The following is a 15,946-nucleotide window of genomic DNA, read 5'->3' on the forward strand; positions in this document are numbered from 1 at the left end:
ATCACTGGAGCAAGCAAGCCTCCTGTTCGCTTCAGCTGCCTGGCTGCCGGCTGCCATCTTGGTTGGCAGTTAATTTGCATATCGCCCTGATTAGCCAATGGGAAGCGTGTCAGAGCTATGGTCAATTACCATGTTTCTCTATTATTAGATAGGATGCCTGATCTGTTGAATGTTTGTGTTTTCTACTCTCCTTAGGGATATCAAAACCATTCACAAGGCCTGAAGCTTTACACCTGCCATGGAGAAAACTTTCTTCTCCCCCACCACCCAGGAGGCAAGTCTGCCAACCCTTGCATGACAAGGCGTTCCCACCCCAAAACTAATACCACCTTCTTTGAGAAATACCAGGGCCCCAAGCAGCTGAGGAAGAAGAAGTCTGAGAAGGCGCATTCTTTTTGTTGAACACCTTCCCTCAGGTACGATGCTCAGCTCTTGTTCTCTCCTTGGTCCACTTGGCTAGGATGTCTACACAGAACAGAACTCCCCATTCTGGCTCATTCTGCAGCCTCAGGTCTAAGCCGTGTTGTCTGATCAGGCTCTTGTGGGAAGCCTGTCTTCTGGATTATTGGGCGCTTCCTTGTCTGTTAATGAAACTGATAGATATTTTTCCTTTTTGTTGAATTTATTGAACTGACACTGATTACATTATATAGGTTTCAGGTACAAATTCTACAACACATCGTCTGTACACTGTATTGTGTGTTCACCACCTCAAGTCAAGTCTCTGTCCATCACCATTTATCCCCCATACCTTCCTCCACCTCTCTTCACTCCCTCGCCCCGCCCCCCACCTCCCCCAGGCAATCACCACATCACTGTCTGTGTCCATGAGTTTTTTCTCTTTTTTGCTCAATCCCTCCACACACCCCAACCCCCCAAACCTGACAGCTGTCAGCCTGCTCTCTATGTATGAGTCTGTAACTGATATTTTGTTCCCCATTTGGTTATTGATGTTCACACGTCTTCATATTCAGGCAGAATCCTGTAGAAGAGGGCTGAGTGTAGGATTTATTTTTACTTCTAATTTCAAAGAATACTAAAGATACTTCTAAAATGATCCTTTTAAGTTGCTTTTCTTATTTGTAAAAAGCCAAAAGCAAAAGCGAAAACTATCAGTCTCCCATTTGAAGACCAGAGTTTGCTCTCCTTTGAAGTTACCAATTGTTATCTCTGTGAATGTCAAAACCAATTCGTTTGGCTAATTATCCATCTGTCTCAACACAAAACGGAGGAAGATTAGAAATCCTTTTAAATGCTTCTTTTATTTCATTGGTTGTACATTGGGTGAGTGAACTGAATATTACAACCGAAACATAGAATTGATACAAATTAGACTCCTGTTTACACTGTAAGGTAATGAGTGAGGAAATTCTTTAAGTGTTACAGAAAGGTTTAGTAGAAATGTTTACCAGTGGTATGGCTAAAAGAATATTTCGGTGAAGTGCTATTATATCCTGAAAACCAAGAGTGAAATGTAGTTCCCATACAAGTGGTGAGTTCATCTCTTAACTACATTATTTGTTGAATTGCTATCTTCATGTCTTGGATATAGGTGATTTTGTTTTTGTAATTAAACAAAGCATTTAAGATTTATTCATCATAGTCAGACTTCTGAATATAAACAAACTTTTGGCAAATAATATTTATACAGAAAAATAGTTTTAGATCCTCTCAAATCCCAGAATTCTATAAAATTACATTATAAATAAATAAAAAGCAAAATCTGTTGTACATATATTTGTACATCTATGCATTTGCCTTGCCTCCTCCTTATCGTCAATGGCATATTTATGACTCTTTGCATATTATAATCACAATTCTGGAAAATGGATATCATAGTAAAAATACAGTCCTCTATATTTTCTTGGGGATACAGGTGATGTTGTTGATGCTCATTAAAGGGCTGAAAATAGTTGTGTGCTAATGATTTTTAACATCAAAATCATGAAATAAAAGAAAAACAATAAAGACAATGTTACAACAATTAGTCTACAAAAATATTTCAGTGATTCACATAATTTACCTTTAGTAATGGATACTATGTATTCAATGAGTTTAAGTGAATTAACAAAGAAACAAAGAAAAAAGAAGATAGGTTTGAATGTTTTAGGCAACTTGTAGCATAACTACATTGTTATAGTTGAGAAAATTACAAATATCAATAATACATAAAGATGAAACTACCAAAGAAATACAAGTTAGATACAATACTTTCCCACAAATTAAAACAAATGAAACAATATAAGCACTATGTAAGATTACACTTAGAATGTGATTTTTTTATAGGATTATCAAATCAATGATATAAGATAGTCATTAGACTTTGATCAACATTAATTAAAATGGTGAATTTCTTTTTTTTCTAAAAAAAATGATATGGTTGGTGCATACAGTTTTCAGAACAGGCTGTGAGGCCAAAATTTAAAATATTTTACATTCAATCTCAAAAGTCAAAATACTTCAATCACTAATATGTTCACAAAAAATGGATGTTTTAAACAATTACACATAATATTCATTTATAACAGCTGTTTCATTTTTTAAACAATAATTTAAAAACTACGTATGTACTGTATAGCTATGTGCAACATATAAAATGTGAAATATGAAATATTTGGTACGATAGTGCTTAAAATAAACTTTAAAACAAACCTTCTGAACAAAATTTAATTATATCGCTATTACCTTGAAGAACAACCAAGTATTAAAAAAGTAAACAACATTAAAATATGTTTCATCCATATAGTATATATGTGTATGTGTATATATAATATGTATGTATGTACTTGTATTAAAGTTTTTATACTTTTGAGACATAAAATATGCTTTAAGGTGAAAGAATTAAAAGAACTATTTTTTTCCATGCTGTAGTCATTTACAACCCTTTAATCCAACTTTTTGAAATGCAGAGCAGTAATGGATTTTTTATAAAGTGAAACTACCTACTTTTTGTTTACATAGTAATTTAGATTAAAGTCACAGTCAAATTTTCAGTGACTAAACTCAAACTTACTTAAATTAGAATATTATACAGATCTCCTCACCTACAGCTTCCTTATTTGACTAGGTTTTTAGTTTAGAAGAGTTATTCTGTAACAGGCAAATGGATGGTGAGTTTGAAAGACTAATCCATTAGATTAGACTCTTGACATGGGCCTCTCATTCTTGTCAAGCTGGATGAAGTCTGGCAAAATCTAGGCACTTCTACAAAGTCTCTCTTATAAAACAACTTTAAAAATATACTTGTAAAATAATACCTTCAAGACTTTGTTTGGTGGGGTATGAAGCTCATACCGTGCAAAGTTTCTTTTGCAATCTAGTTAATGTTATTCTAGAATCACATGATTCAATACGGCATCTCCAGGCAAACAAAATACCACACTTTGATGTGTCCCCAGTACTTGTGCTTGAATTTCCATTCAAATTTTAGACCTGCAGGACAGGTATCAGTTTTTTACTTCACTTCTCATCTTTGCTGCAGCATTTGTGTCAAGAAGTGAAACATACCCTTTGATCCAGTGGGAAAATGAAATGACAGTAATTGGAGTTGGAATTGAACCTGCCCTTGGAATAGGTTTTAAACTACTGCTATCTGTTTATTGCTAACTTTGAAATATTCTGAGTCGAAATGAGTAAATTGGTTGGACTTTCTGCATCAGCTATAGTTATGGAGATAAGACAATATTCCTAGGACAGAAACTATGTTTAGAAACCTTTTCAAAGTAAACTTGATCCTTTATGTCTTTAAACATCACAGCTGGTCTCAGGTAGTTAACTATCTTAGGTTGGAATATACTAAGCATACCATATTTAATACTCATATATGATATAGCAGCACTAGCTCCTTAGAGTTGTGGTCTGTCCAGAAGAACTAAATCTTTATTTAGCATGCAGTTTGTGGCAATTCTATTGAGGAGGAAACAGGATAGTATGTACAGTAACAATGTTTAGTTATTCTCAATGCAGATTCTTGGCATTCCATTCCATTTCTGCTGATTATTTCAGAATTATCTGTTAAAGAAAAAGATATGTGTGATTTAGACATTCTTCTGTGAAGGAAAAGAATGAGTTTAAGTTCTACTCTTTGAAAATAGACATTTAAAAATAGGAATTTTCTTCAACTTTTCATTGTTTTGATGCAATTATAATTTTTCCCAGGCCCCACCCTTCATGGTGAAATTTTTATACTTAAGCACTTCTGCTGGGTGGCCACTGTACCAGTAAATGATGATTCAAATGCACAGTATTTTCTGTAAAACTGTGACAACATATATGTGGACATACAATGTGTTTAGATCCTAATTTCCTTTTTTTTCTTTTTCATTTCATATCTTTTTATTGTATGCTCACACTATCCTTCAATTAACATTTGCTAAGGTGATCAAAGAATTAGTCTGTACATAAAAAGTTGTTTAGTAAATTTTAAATATTTAAAAATGTATAAACAATTATGTATTATTTATTAACTTACATTTATAATTTAAAGACGTGTTCCCATAAAAAATAACTTTGTTCCCAAGATATAACAACAACAAGTTTCAAATTCAGGGAATGTTCAAATGTCCCATATTAAAGAGATAATATTCCAATAAAGCTGTTATAACATTCTTAATAATCTAAAAGCAAAAATACAACTAAACTATCAAATGCAAAAGATGGTCCGTAGAGTTTGATCCTTAAGGTCATTTCCAACTCCATACCCTTGCAAAGGACAGGGAGTTTGCCCTGTGTGACCCAATCCATAAATGCCAAGCTTAGAAGTGAAACTTTTAACACATTCTAACAAAAACATTTATTCTTTGTGCAATACCTTGACCAAATTTTGTGCAATGAATAAAGAAAATGTTTGTTTACTAAACAGTCAAGAGTCTTTGTTTAGGAAATAACCAGTAAAACTTAGTTATGGTCAAGGTCAGCTAATATTCCTGCACTCTGGGATCCACTTCTCAATACAAGCCTCATTTCTACAAGTATAATTTTGTGTACCCTCATGTTAGAATTCACACATGTGGATATTTTCACTTTTAGTGGCTGCTCCTGCAGTTTATATAAACGTTTTAGTATAAACACTCAATTAGTTTCTCCCATGAAGTGAAAGCATCCTTTATTTTATTGGAATGTACAGATGTGCACAGAATTGATAAAAATAGAACTGATTTATATCAAACTAAACTAGAGGCCCAACGCACGAAGCTCTGTGCAAGAATGGGCCTTCCTTCCCCTGGCTGCCAGCACTGCCTTTCCTCCGGCCCAGAGCCGCCTTTCTGCCTTCCCACACTGCCCAGAGGCCTGGAGCTCCTGGGATGGTGCGGAATGCCTGCGTTGCCACCATGGCAACAGCGCAAGTGTCCTGCCCTGCCCCTGGCCGCTTGGTGCCTGCATATGCAAATTAACTTGCCATCTTTGTTGGGTTAATTTGCATACTAACACCTGACTGGCTGGTGGGCGTCATGAAGATATGGTCAATTTGCATCTTTCTAGTGTAGTATTTATACTAAATGGAAACTCAGAACTTCAGAAATGATTATTCTTTGTTTTTCTTAAAAATTTCTAGAATTTAAAATTGATTGGGAAAAATAGCATTCCTTGTCTCATATACTGATAGACAAAGAAAAATAATAAGATATGATTTATATATAAATATCAGTATTCTTAAATAGTCATTACAAATAGCTAATATTCAGTTGTTTCCGTAGTGTAGTGGTTATCACGTTCGCCTCACAAATAGCTAATATTCAAATTCTTCAGGTGGTTATATTACAACCTCACTATTAAATTTAGATTTGATGATTAAATAGGAATTATTCTATTTTATCCCTTAGCTTCAATGATGCCTGTAAGGTTCACCCCAAAAATGTGCCCCAGGATATCAAATCATGTCCTGTTCTTCTTTCTTCTTTTCTTTTACTTTAGCAAGAGTCTTTCTAAAATAGTGGGGAAAAAATCTTGTGAAGTTTTGAATGGATATGCAATAATATATGTTTTAGAATATAGTCACATTAAGGCTTATTAACTGAAACTAAAATTCCATATAGAATGACATTTCTAACCATTTAGAACAAAAAGTATTCACCAGAGAGTCCAGCAATGAGCAAATGTATATTACAGATATTAGTGAGAACAATGCTTTGGACCTGTATCTGACAGAGACATGTACGGCCACCCACGTTTAATTGAACTGTAAATCAGCCTTGAAGTTAACTGAAAGCATCAACTGGACTCACCCAGACTTCTTTTCCCCTCTGCCCCAGGCTACACACGATCCATTATACAGATAAAGACATAAATTAAAAATGACTGCTGCTACTATTGAACTCTCAGCAGTTACTACTGCATCACATCTTGGCTAGAAAACTCTACCATACCCTGGTCTATGTCTTTGGCTATCGGGTGGGTTCTATATGTGATATTAAAAAAAATGAGTCATGCTTCTCGCAGCTGTGAGCATCAAGAAATTCAAGAGCTTTGCTCTTAGAAGATAGGAAAGGTTTGTTTATTTTGGTGGTAGGATTTTTCTTGAAAATATAACTTATTTTTTTTTTCTGAGAAATGTATGTAACTTGTTCACACAGTCTGAGTTAAGTATACCCTGGGGTGAATTACATTCTGGAAATATAGGCACAACAGGAATCCAGATGAGGAGCAGTTACCAATGAAGTGCCTCTGATATAACTATTGCCTGTTTGATTTCCACTTGTGATGTTGGAAGACATGACAGAACAGGTCCTGAGGCCCACTGGGAGGGCAGGACAATTCCCAGCTGGGAGGATACCTCTGGAAGGAAGACAAGAGCCAAGTGTGTATGCCGAGTGGAAGAGTGTGGAGAAGCCATTCTGAAGAAAAGAGAGATCTTCTGTATAGTTTTTAATACGGCTTTTCTTTAGTCAGATTATGTTTTTAATTCTTACCAAAAACATATAATTTAAAACAAAATGAGCAGATCTATTTTGTGTGTTTCCTGCAGTTTCTCAGATATTCCTCCATACTAGTTCTCTATGGACATATAAAACATGTTTTTTACATAAAAACTTCTTCAATTTCCATTGCAATGTTAATGGTCAAAAGGATTGAAAGCTTCAGAAGGTGCCTGAGTATTTGAATGTAGATATAAGAGATAATTCCTAAAAGAACAGGTTTATAAATGACCCAGGAACATGGGCTACCGGTCTGATGTTGACAAACTCAAATTCTGAGCTTGTCCATTTAAAAAAATAAAACGTGTCCTTGATAGTGTGGCTGTCAGTGGTGTCTTTCCTGCCCTGTGCTTGGCAAAGCTGAGGCTGATAGTCAAAGTTCCTTCCTCAACCTCCAGGCACTGTGGCCCATGTTTTCCTGGAAGGGGCACACTGAAAGTTCTCCTGGGGTATGTACAAGTCAGAGAAATAGCCACCACACAGGGTCCACTAAGAGTCCCCTCTCTGAAGCATCATTAATGTCTGTTTTAATTTTAATGGACTGCTTTTCCAGGGGCACAGAGAAATTTTTACCAGAGCCTTAGGAGCTATGGAAGAGCTGCCAATCTTATTTTGCAGACATGGAAAAGACAGCACAAACAGTTTTAACTGGCTTCTATGATGTACCAAGTGCTTGTACAGGCCAGCATGAGTGTAGAGATGTTAGCTCACTCTGCTTGCTGGCGTGGGAGTCCCCTCCAGGGTGTAGTGACAGTCTGAGATGGGACTAGGGAAAATAGTGATTCCAAAGAGCATGTCTGTACCTCTTACAGTGCTAATGGAGGTGGGTGTTTAGACCTTCCCTGAGAGCTTGGGAATCAAGGAAAGGGTAGACAATAGTGTGGGGCCTAGAGCAAAGGGAGCCTGGAGCACTGATGGGACTGTCTGGAGGAACAAGAGGGAGAGAAATTGCTGAGGGACTTGTCGGGGCTGCTGGGCCACTCCACAGGGCACCCTGCCTGGGTGGCCACTCACATCCTCTCCCAGGCCTCCTCCAGATGAGCGCTGCAAACGTGTCTGCACAGCAGCAGAAGCTCCTACCCAAACATAGGGCTGCTGCCTATGTCAATTTCCATTTCTCTCCCTGATGAACTAGTCCCTCAAATAAGTATTATTTTGTATAACACAACCACGACAAAGAAGGGAGTTGAAGTATTAAATAGGACTAGCCAATCTAATGTGGTAAATCAAAATCTTGAACTGGAAGCATTATTTTCTACTAAAAGGAGAACACACAAAAATGGGAATAGCTGATGCCCACAAAATCGGCAATTCTATTTTTAAAACAAAGGCACATTTGATTTAAATTATGAGTGCTTTCGTAAATCTTCAGTGGACTATCTATTGTAAGAAGAGTATCTGTGATGCAAATATGAGTTGGCTGCAATAGTGTCTACTTATCAATAAGCATCTCCTCCAGGTGGTTGGATTTAAGAATCTGATGATTCTGTCTAATTCACATCCATAAATTACTTCCATATGACCCAATGCACACTTAGTCTTATTTTTGTTTACTGAAGATAAAACATGGATGGCTCCAAAGAACATCAAATGGGTTGTTTTCCCATCAAATGTGTTATGAGCAACCATTTAATACTCCCTGCATCCTCAGTGAAGTTCCTACCATTGACTCATAGTGCAATGGCAGTGTAGCTTATTAAAAGAGGGCTGGGTTAGATAATGCCTAAATCCTAAGCCTGTGGGACCAGGCAGGAAAGGGACATAAGTGAGTGGGTCAGGTAGGGAGTGTGGCAGATGGAAGGGGATTTTTCACAGAGAGGAAGGGAGAGCGATAGAGAGTTAGAAACATCGATGAGAGAGAAACATCGATCAGCTGCCTCCTGCACATCTCCCACTGGGGATGTGCCCACAACCCAGGTACATGCCCTCGACCGGAATTGAACCTGGGACCCTTCAGTCCGCAGGCTGACGCTCTATCCACTGAGCCAAACTGGTTTCGGCAGCCTTACTTTCTTAAAGGAGTTTTCCACCAAGCCTGGATTACTAACTTCCTGAGCCAGGCAGCAGTCAAGGTGGTAGGCAACATACAGGGAGGCAGCAGTCACCACTGCTGTGCAGGATCAGGAGAGTAGGTATCATGGGAAGTTAGTCCTGCAACTTTTCAGATATTGAATAGGTTACTTGACCAAGAGGCACCCTCTAGCTAAGAAGAAACTACTAGATATGAAATATGCATGTTGCCTTGTCTCTTCCAAGGTAATGATGCATTTAGGCAGAGCCATCCACATGCCCTGACCCTTGGTGGACACTTGAAAAGACCCACTTGAAAAGTGGGAAATGCCCTTGGTTGAAAGCAAAGTAGTCTGCAGAGGCTGAAACACTGAACTTGAGCACATCAGCATCATAAACTTGACAGCTGAACTAACTACCTCACATGTAACAGGATGCAAAAGAAGACAAATCAATATAGAATTTCCTCAGTGCTCCTGAGGTGCCAATGTTAATACTTTATGAGTTTTCCATCTTGTGGTTGATCTCCAGGAACTGAACATATGAGTCCTTTTGAAATGTGGGAGCTTTTAGATGACTTCTAGAAATGTTCACACTTCGTATATAAACATGTTCATTACCAAGATTCAGGGACATCAAATGAGTTATCTTTTAACATGTGAGCTAAGTATGAACTCCAGTAAGAATTCTTACTGCTTGGCTTAATTGATAGTAAAAACATTTCTGTGAAAAGACAAACTGTTCCTATGGATCCAAACAATGAGAGAAGAGGAATCATGGATGTTTTAGTTAAATCCTCCCATGAAAAGCCATCCACTAATGTCTCTGTAATGTTGAGTTTGAAGAGGTAAATAATATATACCTTGCGAAATGTTTGCGTGGCCTTGCTGGCATCTGAAGGAATCACAGTGGACCGGGATACCACTAGCACGGGAACTCAAATAGACACTTCCAAGCAGGGCTGCTGCACTAACTGGGTCCACAGCAAATCTGAATTTTGTAAGCACTGGGCAAAGTCCCATTCATCTTTTTATCCCTAGTGTCTAGGATAGGGCTGGGTACATAGGAGGCACTTAGTAACTGCTGGTCTGCACAGAGGGCTGAATCAATATTTACCGAGGACACAACGCTGCAATGTTGGCATCAACAGAAAACTAGTGGACCGTTCACAAGTGAGATGTAGCCATGGAGGCAGGAAAAGAACCTTTTAGATAGTCTATACATAAAAATTCCTTCCCATCCCTCCACTCCTGTTATATATAGATAAAAGGAAAAATATTCTAGGCTGGGGCAGAGTCACTCACAGTGGGTGGAAACATGGCAGATAAACAAAAATGCCACCTGAAGAAAACTTCTGGTTGATTTCTTAGAAATCTTTTCTTGTGGCTACAAGGCCCTGTTTCCTCAGGAAATAATCAAAGAAAGGATGTTTCACTATATTTTAAATCTATATCTATATCTATCTATCATCTATCTATCATCTATCTGTCTATCTGTCATCTATCTATCTATACAAATGAGCTGATTTCAGAGAGGAAGGGAGAGGGAGAGAAAGATAGAAACATCAATGATGAGAGAGAATCATTGATCTGTTGCCTCCTGAACACCCCACACTGGGAATCGAGCCCGTAGTCGAGGCATATGCCCTTAATTCCACAGACTGATGCTTTATCCACTGAGCGAAACCGGCTAGGGCTCACTGTCTTTTTAAACAAAACTTACTAATAGTTTAAAAATAGAAAACTGAAAAGAATTCTTAAAATTATGCCCAGCTAAGGAGGCTTGCCTGTTGCTCACCATCCCAATATCTTTTTATTTATTCAGTTTTCTTCACTATGCTCCATTGGTATTCCTCCCTCCTGCAGTTTCTCCACTGTGTAATGTTCTCTCTGTCTTTTTCCCAGTACTCCACACATCTTCTCCATGGCAGCCACCACTGTCTAAAATGTCCTGATTTTGTCTGAGAGGCAAAACTTGTGAAGTATTTTGTTTGAAGCAAATTGTACAAAGGCAGAGGGACATTTGTACCATTTTTAGCTGCAAAATAAAATTGTACTTAATCATAGTATCGGTTACTAAAGTCAAATGCAAGTATCTTTGATTGGTTGATGGACATAGTTATCAGAGCAATTCTAATGATATGTATTAATAAATGAACAATTTCAAGAACTTTGGCCAATTTCAAGGCTATTCGTAAACTTTAATTGTATAAAATGTTCAAAGATACTTAGTGGTATATAAAAGACACTTTGAAAAAATACTCATATTTATTACTTAGGGGGAATATTGTTCTGAGGCAGTATTTGTTTTCAAAAGGGATTTTTATTTATGTAGAAAAGGCAAAAACTGGGGTTGTGGGAGAAAATTCTTAAATATGACAATCAATGTCACTCTTGAGAAGATCAATCTAAAGTTGGTTGGAATGTCCACAATGTTTAGCAGACCTTAAGGATATATAATAACTTAATCAATAAAGAAATTAAAAAAAAAGATGATGTAGTCAGGATTACTGTTTTGCCCTCTGTCATGAATAGAAGGTTTACATTCAAAGCTCTAATTCCTCTGTTTTAAATGAGGTCGGTGGCACAGAGAAACCTCCATACCATCCTGTGGATGACTCATTTCTGTCTAATATTTCCCTTTCTGTAATATTAGGACAGAAAGAATTTTCAGACATACTTTCTAATATATGAAAATTATCATTTAAAATATTAATAATTGAGTTTTTACACAAAAGGCAATAACTTGACCTCAATGAAGATTACTGACCAGGGTCCACATTGATAGTATCTGGATAAAATACATATACTTTACAAATTCTTGATTTAAGTAAGATCTTGCTCCTTGCATGAGTCCATGTCATATGTGGAAACATCTAGACTCTTGTGAGTATTTTAGTGAGGCCTCTTCTCCACCCCAAACCCAGCCCCTCACAATCTCAACTCTCCTGAGAGAATTCTGAGGACCATTTCTGTTGCTTTCATGGTGAGATGGTGAGATGGGAATCTAGTCCTCAGATCATCTAAACATCCGTATGTTGTCCAAGGGGGATTTTCACCTATCCTATATAATCAAAGCATACTATGCTAAGTGTCTGACTGATCAGTTGACCTTTTGGTTGACTGGTCAACCAGTCACTGTGATGCATACTGACCACTAGGGGGCAGACACTCCAACCGGTAGGTTAGCTTGCTGCTGAGGCCTGGCTAATCAAGATTGGGCAAGAGGGCCAGACACACTGTGGAGCCTTCCCACGGTCCCTGCCCGGCCGGCTAGCCCTGATTGACCTCAATTGGGACTGAGTGAGATGGTCCCAATTTCCCTGATTGCCAGCCAGGCCAAGGGACCCCACCTATACACAAATTTGTGCACCAGGTCTCTAGTAGGATATAAATGAGGAAGAAGGTAAAGCATATAAGAGGAGACTCATTTCTTGTACTTTCCTCTGGTGCTATAGAAGTGTTTCAAAACACATTCAGGAGTCTTGTGTAATTGTTCAGGAAGAGAGGAACTACTGAGACCATGTTTGGACTTCAGGGGCCGGAGGCCCAAACAAAACAAAACCCCAGACTGGAAGGGCCACATGACAGCCAGGGACAGAGAAGTAGGCAGATGAAGCCACAGCATCCAAGGACAACGAGAAAGAGGGTGGGGTGAGTGCATCTGATGGTCACCCAGAAATAGGTCCCAGCTTTTTTCTTCTTATTCATCACCTGACATTTTTATCTCCACACTATACATTACAAACACGCCCCTACACCATAAACCTTCTCCAATGAACATTCCAATCACAGAATTCACCATATTATCATGGCTCCTATACCGCCAATAGATGGAGAAGGTGAAAGTCTTTCTTATCACACACCTGTCTGGGGGCTTGAGTTACGAATATGCTTTTGGTATCTTTCTTGAATCTTTCAGATAGAGAAACCTCTGTGAACATGGCTTTTGGTCAGTTCCATGCTGTTAGCACAGTATTATCCATGAGCAATGTCATGAGTTAAACTATTTCAGACCAGTATAGAGGCTTAATCATCAAGTCCGTCACTGTCTCTATAAGAAAATTATTTAAGGTTCAAACCAGGTGATAAAGGAAATTTTGAACAAGCAAACTTTTTAAAAATTAGGGACTGTTTGCATATAAAAGAAGGCTACATTAGTAAATCAAGAAACAATATATACTATTGGGGCCACACTATTTAATACAATATTCTAAGCACTATAGAAAATATTATAAAACCTTTTTATAAAATATTATATTTAGACTATTTAGAGTGAGATGATCTACAGCAAGATTCATAGTGAGTGAAGCTACCTGGGATTAAAAAGGCTGCCCAGCCATAACCGGTTTGGCTCAGTGGATAGAGCATTGGCCTGTGGACTGAAAGGTTCCAGGTTCGATTCCGGTCAAGGGCATGTACCTAGGTTGTTGGTACATCCCCAGTAGGGGGTGTGCAGGAGGCAGCTGATCGATGTTTCTCTGTCATCAATGTTTCTAACTCTCTATCTCTCTCCCTTCCTTCTGTAAAAAATCAATTACATATATATATGTATATAAAAGGCTGCCCAGGTCTGAGACTATCTCTTTGAAGGGGACCTCTGGACATGAAGGTAGAATCTAAGAAAACTTTTTATACTGTTGAAAAACCACTTGTATAGCAACTGAAAATTAATTTCCAAAGTATTCATTTATACCTGCTTTTTTTCAATATTGGTTTTGCTTCCAGTAATACATTGAAGATTCAGGCCAAGAAAAATCACAGAAAGAGGTCCTGTTGGATTCAACATAGAGTCCTCAGTTCAGTTCAATGCCCTGCCTTTGTATCCACTAACATGTTAGACTTAAGATCCTGGGCGCATTTTGGGTGTATTATTCATTTTAACATTGGAGCAGAATGTATAATTCAGCCTGCTAAGAACTGGCTTTTAAGACACTACAGGCAGAAAAGTAACCAAATTCTAAGATGCAGTAAAAGGAATGGTAAAATTAATGTTATGTACAAGATATGAAATAGGTTTTTTAATCATCTTGCACGTTTCTTGAACTGGTGGGATGATGGAGCCACCTAACAAAATTTCCAATGAAATTTGTTTTGTTTTTAGTTCTTTGCCTCTGTGTTTGCATACGAGAGTAGGTTAACAAAACCACTCAATTATGTGTAAAATCATGATGGAAAGGAAAAACCAAAAGGAATCCTGGGGTGGAATTTCAGGAGGTTTCTCTGTGCCACCGACCAGCTTTGTGACCCTTCTGGGCCTTAGTTTTGACTCTGCTTGTACCACATTGGCACCTCTGTCTCATGGTGGGGTAATTAAACCAGGTTACCATCTGTCCTCCCTAATAACTCCCCACGAAGTGCCAAAATATCCTAGTATAACAGATAGCAAAATGGAAACCAAAGGAAGAAAATATATAAAGAATAGAAGCTCCCACATTCTTTTATTTCTTTTTTACTAATTGTCCTCCCTCAAAGTTCAGTGGGCTCTTAATAAACTTCTACTCAGAAAAAAATGTGAAAATGTGTTGCCATCGAGTCAACAGTGGGCATCTGTATGGCACGACATCTTAGAAATATTTTTTAAATGTTATCTTTATTGTTGAAAGTATTATACTAGTAGATGTTCCTCCTTTTTTCCCCATTAACCCCAGCCACACTATGGTCTGTATGGCATGAAATCTCAATATAGTCCCAGCTGCTAAGAGACATACTTCACTGAGGAAAAATTTGCATTTGCACTCAGTTACCTGCTTTATGAAAACAGGACTCTTAAGAGGAAAACATGACAGCAATAAATAATTTTTAATGTGAAAAGAGTAATTTTATATCATGGATTTAATAAAACAAAAACTCAAGAATAGTTAGACATCTTTCTTCCCAATCCTAACCTCTTCTTCTTTGGAGAAACGTCTACTCAGATCTGTTGCCCAATGTAAAACCTCGTGGTAAAATAGGCATATCATAAAATTTGCAATTTTAACCATTTTTAAGTGCATAGTTCATGAAAGTGGCATTAGGTGCACTCACATTGTTGTGCAACCATCACCACTCTCCATCTCCAGAACTTTTCATCATTCCAAACTGTAACCTTGCCATTATTGAACAATAACTTTCTCTTCCCCTTTCTTACCAATACTTAGTTCCTTCTCTACCCACCTCTCCCGCCCTTCTTTCCATCCTTCTCATTTGTGGCTTCCAAACGGTTTACCTGGCTCTTCCTGTTTGCTCACCTGAGTCCCTGGGCTTGCTCTCTAATCTAACTCTATGGTTTTACTTAAACTAAATTAACCTTCCAGCGGCTCCTTTCACAGTTGCCTCCACCACGCTGCCCAAAACATTCATTCTTAATGAGTCATGTTTCATTAACCTGAGATTGATAAGTAAGGCCCTGTGGAAATAGTGGAAAAAATAATACCTCTATTTTTAAATTATTGTTGTTTAAGAAATGGAAGTCCTGGATGAGGGACTCCTCTTGGTAGACTCTTTCCAGCCAGAAATTACTTCTCAGTTTGCCACCCAGGGAAGGGTGAGATGGCGCCTTGTCCATCTGCTTCTCTAGCTCTTGCTCATTGGACTGAAATCAACCAACAATATTCTCCAACTACTTCTGAGACTTCACTTGGATATTAAAAAGTTCTACTAGAATTTTCTTCTTAAATTGTTAAAACTTTAAAAAGCAATAGTTAAAACTCAGTAGTTAGAAGTTTTTAAGGGAATCATACAAAGAGATTAATCCCAATCTACACTGGCCCTAATAATCTGTACTCAAATTCAAATATGGTGGACACATGAGAGAACAGGATTTGGAGGCAGGCAAATCTTACTTCTAAGAGTGTCCAGCCACTTCCTACTTCTTTAATCTTAAGTAAATGATTTTGTTAAGATTTGCTCTCCTCTGGAAAATGAATATGACACTTCACAGAGTCCTGTTGAGTATTAAATGAAACAGTGCGTATGAAACCTCTGAAGTGTAAGAGTGGCTTTTGATGAATGTTGGTTTCCTTTCTTTAGTCAATTTATTTT

At 37.8% G+C, this 15,946-nt stretch overlaps 1 protein-coding gene across 1 annotated transcript in view; it reads right to left on the reverse strand.

Moving 5' to 3' along the window:
* Positions 1–3,903: 3,903 nt before the first annotated feature.
* The window catches only part of MBNL2 (muscleblind like splicing regulator 2), a 172,958-nt gene continuing 160,915 nt past the window's right edge, over positions 3,904–15,946 (reverse strand). Inside the window, exon 11 of the mRNA XM_015557598.1 lies at positions 3,904–4,011. Coding sequence (XP_015413084.1) covers positions 3,997–4,011 — 15 coding nt within the window. The 3' untranslated portion in view covers positions 3,904–3,996. The remainder of the gene's footprint in view (positions 4,012–15,946) is intronic.

The sequence above is a fragment of the Myotis davidii genome, unplaced genomic scaffold (assembly GCF_000327345.1).
Source record: "Myotis davidii unplaced genomic scaffold, ASM32734v1 scaffold133, whole genome shotgun sequence".
Taxonomy (NCBI): domain Eukaryota; kingdom Metazoa; phylum Chordata; class Mammalia; order Chiroptera; family Vespertilionidae; genus Myotis; species Myotis davidii.